This window comes from Tinamus guttatus, unplaced genomic scaffold (genome assembly GCF_059628265.1).
Source record: "Tinamus guttatus ecotype Peru unplaced genomic scaffold, ASM5962826v1 Tinamus_guttatus_pri_ptg000150l, whole genome shotgun sequence".
Classification (NCBI taxonomy): Eukaryota; Metazoa; Chordata; class Aves; order Tinamiformes; family Tinamidae; genus Tinamus; species Tinamus guttatus.
Window position 1 is genome coordinate 2,249,963 of NW_028288684.1, and position 21,402 is coordinate 2,271,364.

The window sequence follows — 21,402 nt, forward strand, 5'->3', positions numbered from 1 at the left end:
TTGCTGAATTAGCAGCCTAGAGGTTATACCTTATGAATAGCCAGTGTGTCCAAGAGGACATTTGTTTTTAGGACTTATTTGATGAAGAAAATTTATCGGGAAGAATATCTTGAAGAGTTCTGTTCTATATACACTCTCATTGTTTCTATCATTCAGTGAACCCTATTGACATGTGAACAAAATACTTCGGGTGCCACAGTGTCAGCTGGGATGATCTGCTTTGGCTTTGAAGCTATGGCATATATAAACTTTATAGGAACAATAAAGCTTTGAGCTGAAAAACAAAAAGAGATCTGTTTACTAGATTTTGCTGTTGAAAATTTTGCATCAATTATTTACCTGTATTTCTGCAACCATGTTCTCATCAGGCTTCAGGTGCACAGTGAAGGCTTCTCTCATCTCTCTAACTCCATCAAAGAGAACTTCAATCTCCACGAAGTGCTGTGTTTCTCCCTCCTTAAATTCAATTTCTAAAAAGGTAATTACATACTTAAAAATAAAACTTCTAATGAAAACAGTCTGGTGTAATTCTAGGTTCAGCCATAAAATATCACAGTTAATACTTACTTTTCAAATTTCAAATGTTCATATGAGTTCATTTAGTTTATTCTTATTGATGCTAAAAATAATAGTCACACACAAAAATCACTGCAAATGGAGTAACCTCATCACCATAAAAGAGATTTGCCATGACTAGGATTTCATTTAAGGGAACTGAATATTTTGAAAGTGATATATGACTAATTATTAAATCATTATTGGTAACATATGTGAATGACTGTAAGTTTATAGAATAGTAAATAAATAGTGTTGTTGGGGTTTAGACACTATATACCAAACTATAGACACTATATACCAACACTATATACCAAAAAATAAGGCACAAACCCAAAGTTATAAAAAGAGGTACTATATTTTGAAAAGCATTATTGCTGAAAAGACCTCTGAGGTGATGGTGGAAGAAAAATTCAATCTTAGCTAACAGTATTATAAGGGCACTGTTATTCTTGAATGTACTAGCTACTAAAAAAAATGGGAAACCACTAACATTTCTCTGTAGAATGGGTGAGAGTGATACAAAAACAACAGATGCATTTTTAAAAGAATGCAATGTAACTGCAGATGGCACAGAAAGAACAAATAAAAATTATATCAGGACCAAAGGAAAAAAAATCCTTACAAAAAGTGACAGGCTGATTTGTATATGTAAACACCAACATAGAGAAAAAATACTAATAAGCAAATATTAATGAGCTCTGCCCTCTAAAGAGTGAGGTATAATAAGCAGTAGTGGATGGGAACTGAATTATATACATTTAAATAGGAAAGAAGGCACCAATTTTATTATAAAGAATGATAGGGCCTGACCAATGAAATAAAACACTAAGACAAATTTATAATCTTCCAGTACTTTGAAATCCAGACTGGATGCCTATTCTGAAACATTTGTTCTCTCTAACCAAAGGTTATTGGGCTCAGTAGGGAAGTACCTGCAGGAAACTCAGGGAATGCTTTACCCTATAGCATATGAGCTGGAGCTGTAATCCAGGATCTGTTACAGAGATCACGAAAGCATAACAGAACAACTGGAACATTTTCCAGAAGACTGATGGTTCAGATCCCATCAAATGCCTTTATCAGAGATGCACGCAAATTATTCTGCAGTCATCTCTTGTTAAGATGGGATGAGTTGATAGCGTCAGGTTTCTTGAATTTGTGCATGGAGTGGAGTTACACTATCACTACAGCCATACACATACAAATATGTGCATGGAGTGGAGTTACACTATCACTACAGCCATACACATATAAATATGACAGACCTAGCAGGTGTGAGCCCAACTGAGGAGCTCATTTGCAAGACCCACATGAAACACATTTCACTAGCTTAGGTAGTCTTTTCTAGCCTTTCTTCTTGTTGCGTGTAGTCATTTTTTTCTTTACTGCAAAATACATTTCTCATTACTTACTGACAATTCTGTCCTACACAGATCTTACTCTTATAATTCCTATATTTTGCTTTACCTTCTCTCTCTCAAATGTTACTTTACTACAGATTGGAATTATTGGGTTAATTAACCACTGTTTATTGGATTCTATGAATACAATCTCTTTTTCAAATTTCAGTTTAGAAGTTTTACGAAAACAGTGGAGTGCATTTCAAATCATTATATCATTTATTAGTATAGCGGTTGCACAAGATACAATAAGACTCCACTTTTAATTACAGACAGAACATTGCACACCTGTATTTTGCAAATTCAGTCTGAAAGGAATAGCATCTTATTCCTATGGCCTTTTGAATTTGAATAGAAAAATATATTAGTGGCTGTGGTATTTTATTTACAAAATTATTTAATTCTTGAGACATCACACAATAGTCATGAATAAAAAAAAAAAAAAAGGTAAGATATGAAACTCACTGGAGTAAATGCAGGGGCTTTTTCTTACCTTCTGATATAGGGTGATAGTCTTCTCCAGAAGTAGCAGACCCATCTTTTGTATGAACTCTCACAATGGAAACCTTGGAACTGTCTCCCAAACGAAGCACTGGGATTTTTACCACTGCTACTTGCCTACTGTCCTTTGGTTCACTCACACTAAATTTGGTCTCACCAAACTTAATAATAGCTTCTGTAATTAGAGGAAAAATGTTTTTAGAGAAGTACACAAATGGACTCCCAGACACCAATTCTATAGTAACAAAATGATTTCTTACTGTCTGCATCATCACGAATCTTTATCAGGGTCTCATTCTGTTCACCAACAGAGGCACCAAAGGAAGAATCACTTCTTGGAGTACCAAGAACTAGACGTAGTTCTTCCTCTTCTTCATGGTAAGTATCATCCATAAGCACAAGTGTGCAAGGCTTCTCCGTCTCACCTGCAATTAGTATGAAGGTAATATCATGTACCTTGCTGTACTACAGCACATCTCTCCAAGTTCAAGGACAGGCTGCTTCTGGTCCAAATGAACACACTTACGTGCGTATGTGTGTGTGCACACTGAATGTTTGGAGACCCTGGGAATGAGAGACTTGTCTTATGCCTTCTACAAGGCAAACAAAAGTTTTATGTAATATATAGAGTATCTGGATCCCAATGTTATGCTTAGCAGTCTCATCACCAAAAGGATGATTCCTACACCCCTGACAAAATGAATGGCATAGATTTACAAACAACAAAAATAAAATATTTCTAAAACAACAAGCTTCTAAAATAACAAGAGCTTACCAGGAAGGAATGTGATGATGGAACTGTCAGTATTAGGCCGTTCTTCAAAGTCCATCATTACCTGAGCAGAACCTTGTCTTGTATAGCATCTCACAGTGGATGTGTATTGGATATCCCCACTCCTGTATATCATGGCAGAAATCTCTCCATCATTTTCATTGCCTGTATATACGGGTTCTTTAAACTGCATGTTAGGCACTGGGCAGAAAAACATAAAAAATGTATAAAATATGACTGCAAAAGTTATCACATCTTCCATGTATTATTTTAAATTTTATTGTGCTATATTGCATCAGATATAAAATCACAGCGGACTTCCACTTCCTGCATGGAAATACATTGTAAAATAAATGCTAAACGGTACAAATAATTAATACTCACAATCAGAGACTGAGTCATTAATGAAGATGGTAGCCTTGCTTGGGTCCCCGAGGGCAGCATTCATGGGCATTCTTAGCACAAGCTCAAACTTCTCAGTTCCTTCTAACACCGGCTGTCCAAGATCATCCAAAATAACAATGCGAAATGTCTGCATATTGACTCCAGGGGCAAAATCCAAATTACGACTGATGCCCACATAATCTACCCCAGCTACCAAGAGAAACCAGATGGAACATTATCAGATTTCACTGCATGCAATACAGTATACAAATATCTCTGATTAGACAGCTAACTTTAACAAAAGGTACATTTCTTTTTTCTCTAAATATAATTTTTTAAAATTGCCAAATTTTAGAATTCGTGTAAGCAAAAATATCTCTTGACAATATAAGATGGACTACAAAATAAAAAAAATAGGATTAGGTCATTTTTTAGTTTAGTGATATAAGTCATATAAACAGGCCTGATTTTTTTCTGTGTTAATCCAAAATTACTCAGGTGAAATTAGTAAAGTTTGTTGTGAGAACAGAAACTAAGCATAAAGCCTTGAGAGAGAATCTGGAAATAAAGCATAAAAATAAAATTATTCTGTAATGAAGCTGCAAATTTTGCAATTAATGTAGAAAGGGAAGCACAAAGTGAGCTAACTGTTCAGAGGAATTGTGTAACAAGTACGAATGGAAACCAAAAGAATCAGATTCTTCCCTGACCTTGTCAGGTGGGATTTAGTGCGTTCTGCCATTAAAGACAGTTTTATCTAGGTTTGGTTTGCTTTTGCTTGTTTGTTTGTTTTTGCTTTGTTTTTTAAGCAAACCAAGCCAACCTAAAACAAACCAATGAGAAGCAAGCAAACGGACATATATTGATTAGGACACAACACCGTGTCCAGGAATCAAATCTGTACAGGTTCTGGGTCTCCAGTGGAAGAATGAGTTTTAATGTACATTTTCAGGGAGATTAAGCAGCAGCAGAGCTGTTGGAAACAAATCTTTGGAGGGAATAAAGATTCACAGAAATTTAAATATTTTTTTCTGGAATTCTGTGAATTTGACAAAAGTTGGTTAGAGCAAGGCCATCATTTGATGGGCACTTATCAAGACTGAGAAGCAGCTTCACAGCTTTTGGAAGTGACAGGCACATCAGAGCTTCCAGGCTGTGACCAACAGACTAGAGCCTGGGAGCCATGTCAGCTGTGAAGTTTGGTTCCCTGCTCCAGGGCCAGGCTAAAATCCTGGCACAATAAATCGAGATTCCGATTGCATGACAGTGTGCTTGTTTTTTGTTTTTGTTTGTTTTGTTTTTTTTTCCCCCCACAGAAATAAAATAAATTCAAGAGTTAGGATGACATAAAGACTTGAACACACATAATAAAAAGCCCTGTAAAGGTTCAAAAATTAAGTCATCATGTACTTTCTCTCTAAGTTTCCTTTTTCAAGATAAAGCATACAAATGTAGAATGATGTGCTATAGGCAGATGTTTAGATTTCCCAGGACACTGCTGTAACAATAAAGTTGTACACAACTTGGCCTATCTGAAAATAAGCTGAGCAGATGAACTCTCCTGTCTGCTTATATTCAGCGTAAGTGTAGGAATTCCATCTCACGCTGTTGAACCTATATCCAAGTGTGATCAAATATCCTAGCATTTGTGGTGGAGGTGTGTTATGAAACTAGAGTGAAACAGTAACTTACCCTCTGCAGTTACGGGTTCAGATTTGCGAGACCTCACTGTAACAGAGGCAGCTTTAGAGAGATCAGTTCCTGTCCTCCAGACACGGACCTCGACATAGCCAGCGCTCTCATCAACATAGTATTCATCATCGCCAAAGTAGAATGTTGGTTCTGGGGAAAGGGGAATAATGTCCATTAATGGTTCTTTATCTTATGTTCGAAGTAAAAAAAAAAAGCATAATATTCACATTAGAGAGTGGAAAGCCTTTCATTCTTTTCAGCGAGTAAAATAAAACTTAGAAAAAAAAGCGTTAGAATTTTTACTTATGATTCTCAACTTAACACAAGGCTACATTTTGAGGATTTGTTGGCTTATTTTGGGCAGTGGTTGTTTTACCTGCATCATGCTCTTTTCCTTGCCTCCTGCACTTTGAACTTTGTGTGTCAGTAGGTATGAGTGTGTGTGCAAAAACAAGTGTGTTATCTCATTAAACTCATTTGAGCTGGGTCCTATGCACAAGGCAGAAAATTCCTTGCATTTTTCACTTCAGTGCAAACAGACAAAGGTGAACATAGATAATGAAACCTTAAATAGAATGTTCTCACAGATTGCCGCTGTTGAAACCAGACTGGAACATGATACATAACTGGAGCTGCTTTTTCAAAGGTTTTCCTAGCTAACCAAAGGGGCAAAGACTTAATTGTAGTTACCTACATCCAACTTTTAAAACAAAATCAATCTTAGTTCATTTCAGTGGAATGTGAGCAGTCTTTTATCTTATTATTAAAGTCCAACAGCTTATAAGGAAAAAAAAAAGGAGCAAAAAGCAAAGGAAGATAAGTGATATTCCACATACAGACAAAATTTTATCTTATTTTTTCCTCCCTCCTTTCAGCTTTTCTATCCTTGGCAATTTTGCAAAGTAAAGAACGCTTGAACACATAGCCTAGATATAGCCTGAGAGTGTAAGAGCTCCCCATTGCTCTCCTTTCCCTCCCTGTTTTGGACATAAATGTAAACACACCTATGTGACCACTGGCAGTGCCTCAGTTTTCCCACTGTGCAGTAGAAATGATACCTACCTTCCTCAAGGTAGCTATCTACCGTCCTCTTTCCTTCTCTTTAGATTTTTCTTAAGTTGCATGATATGAATCTATTATAGTCATAATGTTAAAATATCAAAAACATGCTTGAAAAGACCACAGAGCATACGGTCAGCTAGGTTTAGGTCCAAAGACCATAGGAATTAGCTCTGCTCTATCAGTGGTGCTGTGAATTTTTCCCTTTCACCAGAATGCATGGGCAAATTCAAATGACTTCAAAAGTTTATGGTGCTACAGAGCTATGCTTAGCATATAGAAGAGGTATAGGTTACATGAAAGAGGAGATACAAAGCTTTGTTAAAGGTAAATTCAAGTTGGGCCCAATGTCTTCATGATACAGTCCAATTCTGCTAAAATAATACGTATACTGCAAAATCTATGACTTCTGTTACAATACACTTACTATTTTGGAACTGAAGAACCTGCTTCTGACTACAACTGAGTAAAAACAAATATTATGAAGCAACTGTGTTATAGAGGATTTGGAGAGGTTTGCATAATAAATGGCTTTTCTGAATGACTAGAGGTCAATCTGCCTGATGACACAGTGTATAACCATGATTTCCCCTCTGCTAGACTGCTTATTTATTTTTGTAGAAAACTGAATATCGTGAAACAAGATTTTATTTAATACTAGCCAGGAGTAATATAAAATAGTTACTGAATTGCTACTCAGACAAAACTTCACCTGACGGAAAAAGGCATCAGTTCCTATGTATTTTGGAATTTGGCATACGTACAGGACTTACTGCTGAAGTTTTGTAAAACAGATTTTTTTTCTTCTGGTTTCAAGATTTTTTTCTATATTTCACAACTGACAAAATAAATGATTAAAAACAAACAAGCAGCCAAAACCTCTTAATATTCCACACCGGTGAAAACAGCTAACTCCTTACTTAACCTACTAAAACTAAAATCCTATTTTCCAAAAAACCGATTGAACAGAATGTATTTACTGAACAATAATGCAGATCCATATACTGATTTGGGCATTCTCAAGGTCTTAACCTTGGCAGGATGAAAGACAAATTTGCCAAATGTCTGTCTTTGGTAGATGGAGAGGCTTTCAGTTCCACTTCAAAAATTTTATTCATTTATTAAAATGTGCATACATAACTTTATGCATCTTTACGCATAACTTTATAACATTATGCATCTCATAACTTTGATGAGAGTTCTACTTTTGGGGGGACTGCAGGACTGAATATTAGATCTGCAAAGAAATGTGCAGATTCAAACATATATTGGTCTTCTAAAATTCTCAAGGTGGACAAAGACTCGTCCAACCTCTAGAAGTTAAAACACATAATACCTACTAGAACCAGTTATGAATGTGCTAACAGTTAAAGATAGATAAAAATATTATCAAAACCAATACATGTTTCTTTTAAACAACTGTATTTGAAGGTTAGCACACTTTCCCAAGCTTAATCTTGTTCTCATAACCCTGGTCTCTCTGTACTGATGAATGGAATCTAACCTGCATTCAGTTCCATCTACCTCTAGGCACTTCAGTGAGAGGTACTCACATGCACAGCCAGCTTGCTCTCAGGAATCGAAAGACAGGTAGAGGCAACTCCAAAAGGTTTTCCAGTATAACTGGCATAACATAATGAAAGGTGAGATGGATTCCCTACTGCAGTGAATAAAATCTGAGGAGGTCTGGAAGCATTCACTTCTACCCACTGATTATACAAGGAGCTTAGACCTACCTTAAACTAGATGGAAGACATAAAATGCTGTTGGTTTCTTGTAACATATCCTAACGCCAGCTTTACCCCTGCTGGAAAAGAACCCCCATGCGCTGCTCGTTCCTGCCCACAAGTCACAGCCAAACACAGAACTGCCTAAGCCCAAAGTTAGGCGGCCTTGTATTCCAGAACGAGTTTTTCACACTTCTGGAGTCATGTATCTTCAATAAAAGATACCTTCTGCACTCATCCTAGGAAACAAATCCTTATTGATGTTTTGCAAGTTCATTTTGTGCAAGCCATGCTAGAAGCTCCCCAGGGGCAGCAATGAAGCCAAGTTACAAACAGGGGAAGCCTTGTCCTTCTCAGGTGCTGCTGGCAAACACTGCTCGATGGCTGTGGGCTCAATTACAGCAGCTCTTTAATCTAGTAATCACTCTGGAAAGAGACTGCTGCAAATTTAATTATTCCTCTTTCAGAAATAAGAGGAAGTTTGTGACGAGTTTTTGGTTGAAGCTACAGTAATCACAGGAGAAAAGGAAGGAGCTCTAGTTGCAGGTTTCTTGGCACAGAAATGACATCTTTGTTCTGCCTTTCCACCTACCTCCTTAAGAGTGTGTATCAGCTTCTGCACTAGTCAGTATTCAAACAGGAAAACAAAAACACTTCTCATGCTGTTAGAAAAAGTGCCATCTTTGAACATATATCAGGAAATCAATCAGCACAAAAAGATTTATTTTCCACGGAGGCCTATGTTTTTAAAATGGTATCCTCACAAACTACTTTAGAGAGACATGTTAAAAGAGTAAGGCATTTGTAGGAGAGAAAAGGTGTCACCATTAGTTCCAGCTAGCAGTGCAAACAGTAGATAAGGCAGGATAGTCAGGACAGACGTTAAAAGAGACTCTCCTTCCCACCCTAAATCCCCTGCAATCTAAGTGAAGTGTGCTGGCCCTGGGCAGGTCTTAATGGGAAAGTGATTTTCAGTGATATACGTTTTCAGCAATACATATATATTTACAGACACACATATATACATACACACATACACATAGACACAAGCACCTCTATCTTCACAAACATATATGTGCATATATATATATGTTTGTGTCTGTGTATGAGTGTGTGTGTATGTGTGTGGGTTTAGACCATGTTTTTTCCTCCCTCGCTTCCATGCATAGTACAAGCAAGGCTACGATGTGAACAGGATGAGCTGTCAAAGCTAGCATAATTCCGTTGTGGTAACACAAAAGGTGCAAAACTGCAAGGTCTGGAAGCTTACCAGCTCGTTCTGGTACAGTCCAGACAAGCTAGTGCAACACTGAGTCCAGAGTAATGAGCCCTGATTGCTAATACAGCTAATTACCTTGGTTATGACAACACAGTCATGGCCAGATTTCCTCCGGGCTTGTCCTGGCTCGTACCCAGGCAGCACATGTATCCTTACACCAAGCTCACTTGCATTTCAGTATCTCAGCTAGAATTAAATGACTGAGTTGGAGTCAGTCCATATATAATACAGGAGACTCCACTCTTCAGAACATGGAATAAGTAGGTGGGTTGTAGATAGGTTAGTTAAGAACAAGAGTTCCATTATATTTGGGAAGATATGTGCATTTAATTGCTTAATAGTAGCAAAGATCAAACTGTAATATCTCCCATACATGTCAATAGGAACAAAGGAAAAACTGACAAAATCCAGTTCATTACAAAAAGTTTATATTATTAAATTATCAAAAATGACTTTTACATTGGAAACGAGGTAGTACCATTCTGTGACTATACATACTGGAAGCTATGCAAGCAAACGAGCAATTACCACAGCAAATTTAATTTGCCAAGTCATTTATTTTTATTAAGTGCTATATGAGCCAGGGTCAAGATTACAGTCAGAGCTCAATTCAGCAGAAGGTACCTTCTGTGAAAATGCCAATAGCTTTTTATTTAACGTGGTCAAATCAAGTTACTTTTCAAATTTGTACTTTGTAAATGTTAACAGCTTTCACCTTTAGCACTGTTGTCACAACTTTTTCAATCAAAAAAGAAATTTACCTTAGAATCAAAATCATTAGTTACAGCCAAATTGTCACACTTGAGACTGTACTATCTCAAGCAAATAATGCCTGCATTTCTATTTGTGTCAACAACCCATTTCTGTTCTGTATCATAACATAATTTTTAAAGGGTACTGTAATACTTTAATATGTAAAAGCACAAACTTAAAACACAATCTTTCCCAAATCCAGTTCTGTTTGTAAGAAAAATGTACTGAATTTTGCAAGCCAGAGGCAAATGCATACACTTATTAGTCTGCTTCATCACAACAGTACGTTCATTCTATGCAGCTTAACTCATTATTTCAGTAGAGTAACAGTGTGATTCTAGACCTACAACTGCTGTAAACAGCTGTTACACTCACTTATATGTTATATTCACTTTTAAACAATTCATATTGTATATCATTTCAGTACAGATCTTTACATTTTAAATCCCTTGTTGAAGTGCACCCATGCTTCATCTCTTTGACACACAGTGCCATCACAAGACTGCCTTAATGCCCCAGCAGGCCTGGAATCCACATCTAACCCCCCTGACACATGAAGCAGTTAAAATCAAAGGTGAGCAGAGCAGCGCAGAGGAGGAAGGAGACTAGAGCCCTAACTCGGAGAGCTGCAGTTAAGACAGCTGTACTTCTACCCACTCTTTGCTTCTCTAGTCTTCCTTCTTTTTTGGCAGTTCCATCTTGCTGCAGAGGACAGCCTGCAGCCTACTTCACAGCCTGAAGAACTGAGGTAATTTTAATTTTCTTTCATATCAGGTTGCAGTTCATAATGGTTTGGTAATAATTAGATAGGCTATAGAGTCATGTCTGAAGCAGGGACAGGAAAGACAGCTGAGTCTCAGGAAAATGTTCCTTGCTGTCCCTTTTCTGCACATCACCATGAATGTCTGCAAGCATCCGGAGAATTATTTCCTTTACCAATATGAACAAAAAGATAAAGACTAATAGCTGAAGAAATAAGCCCTTTGGAATTTGGAGATACACCCAAATGTGATGGATTTGCCTGCAGCAACTATCTCGTTCACGTAGTACTTTCCTCTTGGCTAGACCTCCCACAGTACACGAAACCAATTCAGAATATTCTAAATATTCTATTTTAAAAAAGAATGAGATTGTTTTTATAGAAGTGGTTCAGGAAATGGCATCAGCAGCAAATTCTCAACAAACTGATGAAACAGAGGAAAGTAGATAAATGAGATGGTTTGGCAGTAGTGTTTAAAGATACCACACACAAGGCACCTCACAAGTAGGCCAAGCATCAAGGAGCTCCATCTGTGACTCACACACAAGATAACTATTTGGAACTCGTACAAACAGCGGTAGGAGAAGCTGAGTGCTATTTTATAAATAAGGTTCCATAGAGCTGTAGTATGTAACCATTTCTTAGTAAAATGTGTTTTTTTGCTTTTATTTTAATTCTGTAATCAGTCTGCTGATCAAATCAAGAAACATAACTACAAAATCACCATGGCTCATTCTGTGAATGCTTTCTTTATAATATCTTGTAACAACACTCATCTAAATTTTAACTATGATCTTCACTATTGTAAAGCCCAAGATCATTAGGGATGAACCTTTTCTCTCCTGCTGAGATTTTTACTGAATAGCAAGCAGTAATAGTAATCCTTTTGAATGACATACCTGTGCTTTATTGGTTGGAAATGAGAGCTGATGGGGAGAAAATCATGGACATTTGATGGCAAAACCAGAATTCTCTGACTTTTGTAAAAGTGAGTACTTGCTAAAAATGGGTAAGGTTCCTATACAGTGAAAGCCATCATATATTGCGGAAAACATCATACTAATATTCTATCAACCAAAATAAAGCCTGAACTGTGCCTTTTCTGAGACTATTTTTTAACCAAATGAATTAAAAAACTGAATCTTATCCAAGTTGTTGTTCTTTTAAAATATCTAACACAGCATTTCTCTTAAAAGAGCAAATGTGTTTGGTTTCATTGGGTACATTTAGTTAATTCATTCAGTTCTATTCTTATGGATGGGATAATTATTAAATTTGTTCTTCTGCTTTTAGGGATACAGAGCTTTTTCTAGATTGACTGCATTATAAGACAGTATGATAAAGTCAATATGCCAATTTTGTCTTAGAATTTTGCGTATTTACTATTCAGTCATGATGCTTATTATACTGAGCTTGCTGGCAGAGAAAAAAATCCATAGGATTTTCCCTCCAGATGCACTGAGAATGCAGTTATCCCACTGCTGTTTGGCAAGAAAAATATGTAAGAGATCTTCCACACTGTTCATAACCTTGAGGAGCTAACCTTCTCAGCAGAAAAACAGAAATGGACATGGAATAAATACCCTGAGTTATTACCCTTAATACCCTTATTATTTCAGCAAAGCAGAAATGGAAGGAGAGGAAATACATTCTGCTGAATTTTAAAAGTTCTTGAGCTCTCTCCTTTAGACTTCTGACCCCTCTTCTGGTTGGAGGGAGGAGAAAGTAGTGTATAGTACTACCTGTCAGACAGTAATATGAGATAATAACTTTTGAGGATTTACACGTTCTAAAAGAGAACTAACCCATTAAAGCACCATTGAGGTGCACTGGTTACTTTCTTATTTCAAGAATGCTTTGAGGCCTCAAAGGGTGATCAGCAAAACGGCAAAATCTCAATATAAGCAGCTTCAGGAGAAGCAAAACGATATGGAAAAAAACATGAAGAAAACTGAATGCACCAATTCATCCTAGAGTTACCAAACTTTAAACACAGCAAAGACTTGAAAGAACTACATCACTAGACCCATTCCCAACAGTCATAAGCAACTAAGAACAATTAGAGCTGTTTGCAAGGCATTCATTTTCAAACATTATTAATAAAAACAAGAACTATTATACAAAGATCAAAGCCACAAAAATAAAAGCTCCTGTAAAACAAGACAGATAAGAACATTCTTAATTTTGAATGACTGTGCATTTTCAATGTTTTCAATGTTCTCTTCAGTGAACTCTCACAACCCACTTAGCCTCTCATATGAGGCTAATGGTAGCCTCTGGCAAATGACATCAGTACATATAAAAGTACAATCTCACTTAAATTATTCTAGATTTAACAGGAAATACTAATTCTCTACAGTTCCTGTAATTTCTTATCTTCTGCTTATTAACTATTTTTATGCGCTTTGAGTAAAAAACTCAGAACTGGTTCTCCATACTTAAATACCCTTCTGAAAAGAGTACTATAATGCACATAAAACTGATATAATCAGATAATTTAAGAATTTGCAATAGTTAAGGCTTCTGACATGCCATTTCAGCAGCTGAGTCATCTATCTTAAAGGAGTCATATGAAATAGATGTGATAAAGCACTGTTTAGAGGTCATACTCTCTCTTCCCTTCAATATCAAGGGAGATTGTAAGATTAGACTACATGCCTAACTGTTAAGTGGCTAAAGTGAAGATGAGATTGATCTAACACTTGTAGTTTATACGTATATAGTGTGTGTGTACATGTATACACATATATAACTGACAGTAATGGATAATAGAAACTCAAATCATAAATGCATCTGGTTGTCCCTACAGAATGTCCTACCATAAGATCTGACATCAATTTATTTCTGTGACAGACAGCAAACAGGGACTTTCCAAAATTTTTAAGGTTATCATTATAAACCGAACATTTTTTATTCTGTTGAACTGACAATAGTAAGAAAAAATAAAGAAAACTAGGAATGTGCCATAAAATGACCATCATCCACTTTTTCCCCCTGTGGCCACCTGCCACAGACTGGGGAAAGGGGAGGGGTCATGTGCAGATTTTACCTAAAAACAGGACAAATAAAATGTTAAAAGCTATACAGAGTTATAAGTGCTGGAACAATGAGAATCACAGCAATTTGTAAAAGTGGAAAAGGGAGAAATACAATGTCTATACAGAGGATGAAAGAATGGCTAGTTTGTTTTGATTCTTTCCAGAAAAGGGTGAAGGGTATTTGGCGAAATTTTGATTGTAGTCTCTGATATAACATTGGACATGCTTTGCCTAGATGGTTTGGGTTATAATTAAAATTGGACAAATAGACTAGCAGATACGAATTCAGCTGTCAAGATCAACCAATCACCCATTCAGTTTAAAGTTGTGGCGCACCCAATCTCAAAAAGGAAAGGTCATGTTGGATCACCTTTCCCAGAGGCAGTAGAATAAAAGAGATGCCAGGTAGCCTTGTGAGACAAGGATGTTCTTCTCATGAACCATCCTACTAACAGAATATTTAATTATCAGCAGCTCAAAATTTGGCTCAATGTGCCCACTGAAAGTTCGTTAATTCTGTTTGCCTATTGGGAGGTTTAATGTAAAGCATGTATTTACAATCTAGCATTGCACTGCTGATTTTCTGCATCCTTTCAGGCTATTGACAGAAAATGTCCATATGGCACCCTTTACTACTCCAAGCAAGTTGGACAAATTCTAGTGGCTACTGATTTCTGCAACATGGCCTAAGGATTTCCACAGTTCACTTATCTGCAGGGTGAGTGATAGGAAGTGTTTTGAAGAAATCCTGAGAAGACTCAAGAATTCATTTGTTCCATTTGACCTCTAACACTGCTTTTCTGAATTAGCATGACCAGATCATATGATCACATAGTTTAATTATCTGTAAAAGGATGTGAGTGATGTATTCTGCTGAGGAAATATAAAGAATAAGGTAAAAAACCTCCAGTGTAAACCTGAGTCTCTTGCCTTCCCAGCTTTGATGTTAAAATTTCAGAAGCAAGGAGGGGATGCAGAAGTCTGAATGGCTGCTTGCCTATCTAATATGAATGAAGTGGAACAAATGTATTTAATGTACTTCCTGCTGTGAACAGCATGAGGCTTCAACAATTCCTCTAAGGCAAGAAGAATATTTGCCAGCCCTGCAGTAAGGCAGTGTGCTTTCATGGCAACACTAGATACTAAGAGCATGGAATTAAAATCACTTGGGGAGATAGTGGCTCACAAAAACTTGATACACACAAAATAAATGTAAACATTCACCTCTCATCTGCAAACTTCCAATCCTGCATTCATCACATCGCGTCTCTTATGACTTCTGAATGTGATTACAAACTAACAGTTTTAAATTTGCACTGAATACACACAACAAAACAAGCAAGAAAGAGTGCAAATCAGTAGCACAGCAATCAAGGTTTTTGACTGGTAGAATGCAGAGCTATCGCTGCAGGACTCTCTGTAGGGACTACTCATGTATTTGTATCAGACTTGTTGTACACAGTGTCTCAGCACTACTACATGTCAGAACCAAATCACAGGCTCCAAAATGAACACTAGCAACAGAATTTAGTCTGATTTTTTTCTTCAGTTATGTGAAATGCCATCAGAGTCACAGCTGCAGTAAGAAAAACAGAGAGCTTCCAGCCTGGTCTTGCTTAGCCAAGTGCCTGGGGACTAAGGCATTACTATAGAAGATTGCAGATTGATGATTTTCAGGTTCTGAGACTAAATCCTAGGACTCCTCACTCCAACATGAATGAAAAGTGCACAGCATCGTCATCTCCCTTTTCCTGGATGCATAATATTAATCTATTAATTGCCTTCCCCAAATGAGCTTTATGGTGAGCTCTGTACTCTCTATGTGGGATAGGCACATCTTGATCTCATCAACAGACCTAAACTGAATCCTGTTTAGGGATTTCTATTCACTCCCTAAACCCTTGAGAGGCATGAAGACGAGGAGCTCAATCTGTCAGTTCTGGGTAGATGCATTAGCACAAGTCGTATTTGTATAGACAATGGTCAGGCTTGTTTGTTTTTGGAATTTATTTTGAGCATCTAAGTACCTTCTGAATCATTCTTTCAGTATTTATTTCTTTAGATTTTCTCCTTAAACAATTGTATCTTTCTACTTCACTGAATTAAGCCTTGTTCCAAAACCTAAAGTTACTTATTCCTTATTCCAAAACCTAAAATTACTTTATATACCCACTATCAAATCTCTTACTGAATAGTTACATTAAAAATATATTACTATAAAGGAAAGCTCTCTTGTGGATTTTAAAATTACCTTTCTCAGTTTCTAAATATACCTGGGCTTGTTCTACATACTATGATTTCTTTTTTTCAAAGCTTTATTTGTCAGCACAGCACAACTGTGTAAGTCCTAATTAAAGCATTCTGTTCCTTGGAATTTCTTTAACATACTTTGGTTCCCCTAGCAAGTTGAGTACCTCTCTTATTTTCTGTTTACTGTGATGATTACATAGCAACTCAGCTATAGTAGTTGACCCTAGGGGCCTTTGCTAGAAATAAAAGGAGAAAGACTTCGATGATAGGTATCAAAGGTGAATGTTTCCTAATTAAATTGCATCCAGTGCTAGTGGAACTAATGTGATGCTGATTGATAATGCTGACGGCTTCCATAGGAAACACCTGATGCAGTGTTATTAAACTTTGACCTTTGCTGATTGCATCTTGGTGCCTGAAGAAGGTGATACATGATGCTAATTCAGTCACAGTGTTTGCAGAAATCACAGTTTAATGACATGGTGGCATATTTGTCCAAATAAACTTTTCTAAGTAGAAAATGAATTTAAACGAAGAAATAATAAGAAGAATACAGCAATAAATATGGAATAAAGAGACTAACAGGGACTATAGAATTCAGTAAAATGTACTATGTTCTGATTCATTAATTGTTATCATTTCTTATTCAAAGTCAGTCTGGGTTACCATTAAAATGAGTGTGGAAACCTAGGAGTAATAACATTTTAATCTAGATGATAAAGCAGTATCTAAAACTGTTCTGTCACTGACAGTAAGGTCTGCGTTAAGATGGGAGATGCCCTGATCACAACTCTATTATTTTTCACAGCCTCTTGCGGAAAAAATCTCCTACCAATCCATGAAACTTTCAATATATTTTTAAATGGGAAGGACATCTTCAAATCTGGGCAAACAGCTTACTCATGGGCATATTTTATATGTCCATAATACCCTCTTGATATTTTATGCTCTGTGATGTGAAAATTGTGAAGTTTATGAATTCAACAAAATTATTCAAAAATCAAGTTATTATATGAAAACTGCTGGGATAAACATGACAACAAAGTCACATAAACGTGGCATTTATATTTTGAAACATTTTCTTTAACTTTACAAGAAGCAGTGTTTCAAATTGCTGCACCTCATTAATTCTCTATCCGCTTACTCAAATGTTCACAGAGAAAACACAGTCACCTCTGTCGCAGGAATTACCCTTCAGGTAGACCAAGTATTTATGATGCAATTACATGGGTGCCAACTTCCAGCCTCTAAAAGCTACTTTTTCATATCCTTAATTAGGGAGAAATCACTGTGTATTCATAATAACAGTCTATCTTGGCGTTAGACTTCCAAAGAGTGCCATACTATGTAATTCCCCATGTCAGTCCTCCGGAAATACGACAGCTTCACAGTCAGTGGTTTAAAGCCTCATGGAGGGGAATAAAAGCTCATCATGCCTTTCCCTCATTTTATAGTCGAAGGATTAGCCTCCGACTTCCACCAGCTCCATGCATAAATGAAGGCAACTGCACCAGGATACCTTTTTGCTGACACTCCTTGAAACAGTTTTACTCCATCAGTGCTAGCAGAAATGAAGAAGAGCCTTGAGGCTGTAATGGTGATGATATGTACTTTTCAAAGCAAATGGTAATATATTTTGCACTCGTCCTACTCTTCCTCGGTTACAAACTCCTAATTCATTGCTAGATTTTTTTTTCAAAGTAATAACATTTAAAAAGGACAAAATTTTGTTAACAATCCCTCCCTGATGGGGATTTCTAAAGCATTCCAATCTTTCGATTACTTGATTTATTAGAAGGACATAGAAACCACACCCGGATACTTGCAAACGCAACATCAAATGAGAACGAACATAGTCTTCCACTTAGCAACTGCTCCATAGTTTCTGGTCCATCATTAGCTCTTGGCTGACCACTGAGAGAACAGTGATCAACGAACCTGAACATGTTGTGGACACAGTCTCAAAATCTTACATAGAAGGATTCCCACGGAGCATGACATTTTGGATTACACCTGTTAACTATGGTAGAATGAAAAGATACATTCCCTAACTCCCAATTTGCTCATGTTACTTGCTCAAATTTTAAACTGTCTATACTATATACTTAAAAAAATCACATAGTTTTCTAACAATATTTTCCTATCTTTTGATGTTTACTACCAGGGAAATACAGAAATCAACTTCTACATGGCAGTTTTAGTGTGATTATGCTTGGAGCTTCTGCCTTGCACTGGGAATATCACCTTGTTACAAAAAGCCTTACCATCGTCCTTGTCAGGTAGAATGGTAACCCGAGTTCCTGGGAATTCTGCACCAATTCTTCCACCCATTGGCATGCTTAGCAAAACATCAAAGGTTTCAGCCTCTTCATACAAGGAATCATCTATGATGACTATACGACACATTTTTTCTCGTTCATCTTTGTCAAAACGTAGAACGCTGTTGTGATCCTCAGGTCTGGATATATAGTCAGAGTAAGACAGTACAGAGCTTGGGGCAGTGCCAGATGCAGTTCCTGTGGCATAAAAGGTAACAGTCATCATAGACAGAGCAATTATAATGATCTCCTCACAGAGGATGAATTTTATTTTCATTATCTTTTAAATTTATTTGATAAGATGGGCTGAGATCTCTGACCAGGCTACATTTCTGAACTCTCTGGAAAACTAGTTCTACTGTATAAAATGTCTACAGAAGACATATGACTCCTCAATTTCATCTGCAGCATTTCATCTGGAAGGAATTTTATAGTTTATCACAGGAGACATACACTGACAAAGGCCTACAAATTAACTTCTTCAGTGTATTTTATCAGTGGAGGTTGCTAGTGGACAAGAAATTAATTATATCTAGATACAATTTGATAAAAAGAAATTATTTTAATTCAAGATCACCTCATCAAAAATGTTGCTTATTTATACAAATGCAAAGTAATGAGAGAACAGCATACAACATATGTGGTTAGAAAAATTCCATATGGGTGTAATTAATGGAAGACTGGTGGGGAGAGGAAGGAAAATGATAGATATTAAGTAGTATTATTCTATAACCATTTTTTTTAAAGATAGAAACAGATACAGGCTACCATGGGCAACAACTGCAGTGTTTTCAAATTAAATTACTTTCAGATAGTAGAAGGTGTATACAAAAGTACTGAAAAATGATAAAGAACATAGATGATATCACCTCCTAGCAAGAAGCAGCAATTTGGAACCTGATAACTTTTGGCTGTATTGAATAAGATTTTACGGCAGATTGTGAAGATGATTATATATGGAACTGAAACTGAAGATCTTTAGATAAAAAAAAAATCATTATCAGATGTATAAACATTATGCAATAGATGGAACAATTCATTCCATTTTCACTTTTTTTTTTCCTGTTTTTGATTCTACTACCTTGTTGTGTGTAGCAGATAACCATCAGTTCCTGGCTCACATCTCCACTTCTTCTGACTGGTATAAACAATTCACCAACAACTTCTTCAATGGTATAGGTGGCTTGAGGAATAAAGACAGTTGATTCTGCAGAGATCAGACACATTTGTTTATGCTGTGCTATGGCCTCAGAAAGACACAAGTGAAATAGCTAGAAGCATCTTAAAATATGTTAAATGCAACAAATAACTTGAATGTATCAGTAATAGAGTTAACATTAATAAAAAGTTGGAGGGTGAGAGAAACAGTCTTTTTGACTCAGAAATAAAAATAATGCCAGATCATGAGGTCTGATCTCACAACTTCTTACAAAGTAGTCCTTTATGTTATTAATTTACTTAGTTAGGGTCAATCAGGCAAGAAATGTTTGGAAGACTGATTCACCAGGGTTAGCCTATGATTATTTCCATGTTATTTCATGAGCTATTAATCACAAAATTTATCACACACAGGCAGTGGTACAGTTAATCTCTAACTTACTACATGCTGACAACCATGGCAATCATTTGGTACTGAGGATACTTATAAAGACAGATGTAGCACTTGCTTCTTATTTTGAGGGAATGTGTTGGTACAGCATTGAGGATGATGATAAGGATGAGATTCAAATCCTGACTCGGCTTTCTGACTTCAGTTGGCTAAGTGTTTACACTTCTATTTTACTCAGATCTAGCCACATCTGCAGATCTATCCAGTCAGTGGAGCCTGCAGATTAATTGTCTCCTAAAAATCAGGCCCAAGAATGCCAGATACTAATTTTCAGGATCCTATTTTTCAACTCATTATTTTATACTCATACAAGCAGATGACTATGCTTTATCATGTCGCTGGCATTCAGGATCCATTTTGTTCTTGATTCCTTAAAATCTCAGGAACAAAGAACAGTTATATAGGGAGCACATTTACAATTCTAATAGCACAACTGCAATCTAATTAAGTCTGCTTTAATACTCAATGTAATTCTGCAAAATATCACACCAAACAGCATTTACTGACTGCAGAAAATATTTAATTATTTCAGAGTAATTTGCAAACAATTTTTCTGAAAAAAAATTGTGATCTCTCTGAAGGGATATTCCAGGTTTTATTTCTCAAAGTGGAAGATACTACTAGCATGACTGAATGTCAAAATCCTGCCTTAAAAATGCTGTAATTCAGGTATGATAAGATCTACACATTTCTACTATTTCAGGAAGTCAAAAAATCAATACAAAAAAAAACAAATAAACTTGATCTTCTTGTTTTAAGTTAAAAGCAGAGGGTAACATTAAAGAATTCACTTGTCCTTTTATTTTTCCCTTTACAGTTAAGTTGACTTTATCTTTCGAATAAATACAGAAATGAGATTTGTTCTGTGCTTCCTGTTTCTATCATAATTATTCAATTAGGAATAAAATCACATTCCATAAGTTTAACAGACCTTATGACTAACATAAAGAATAAGAGAAGAACAATCTATACCACTGATTTAAAAATCAAGGCTTAATCTCCATTCTTCTCAGCTGGCATATAAAAATACATCCTTGTGAAATCTTTTTATGGCATAAAGCATTAATTAATTTCCTATGCACCAAAGGGCTGGTACAGGTTCCCATGTTTTGGTACTAGGACTGCACTACTCAAATCAGTGAGTTTAAAAGTCAGCTTCATTGGAAAGAGGATAAAACTCTTGACAGTTCCTATTCAGTTAGCATCTGAACTTGCTTATTCATCTTTGTAAAAGATCATTGAGAAACCAAATCCTTTCCCTCAAAGGGCTATTTATAATTTCCTGGTAGATATTACTTGATT

The 21,402-nt window shown here is 36.4% G+C and overlaps 1 protein-coding gene across 1 annotated transcript in view; it reads right to left on the minus strand.

The window, feature by feature from the left end:
* FREM2 (FRAS1 related extracellular matrix 2) overlaps window positions 1-21,402 on the minus strand; it is a 117,508-nt gene that overhangs the window by 24,272 nt on the left and 71,834 nt on the right. Inside the window, exons 5-12 of the mRNA XM_088522143.1 lie at window positions 19,573-19,698; window positions 18,438-18,689; window positions 5,308-5,457; window positions 3,616-3,825; window positions 3,235-3,432; window positions 2,720-2,884; window positions 2,452-2,634; window positions 340-470 (exon numbers count right to left, since the gene is read on the minus strand). Of these exons, the coding sequence (XP_088378269.1) occupies window positions 340-470; window positions 2,452-2,634; window positions 2,720-2,884; window positions 3,235-3,432; window positions 3,616-3,825; window positions 5,308-5,457; window positions 18,438-18,689; window positions 19,573-19,698 (1,415 nt within the window). The remainder of the gene's footprint in view (window positions 1-339; window positions 471-2,451; window positions 2,635-2,719; window positions 2,885-3,234; window positions 3,433-3,615; window positions 3,826-5,307; window positions 5,458-18,437; window positions 18,690-19,572; window positions 19,699-21,402) is intronic.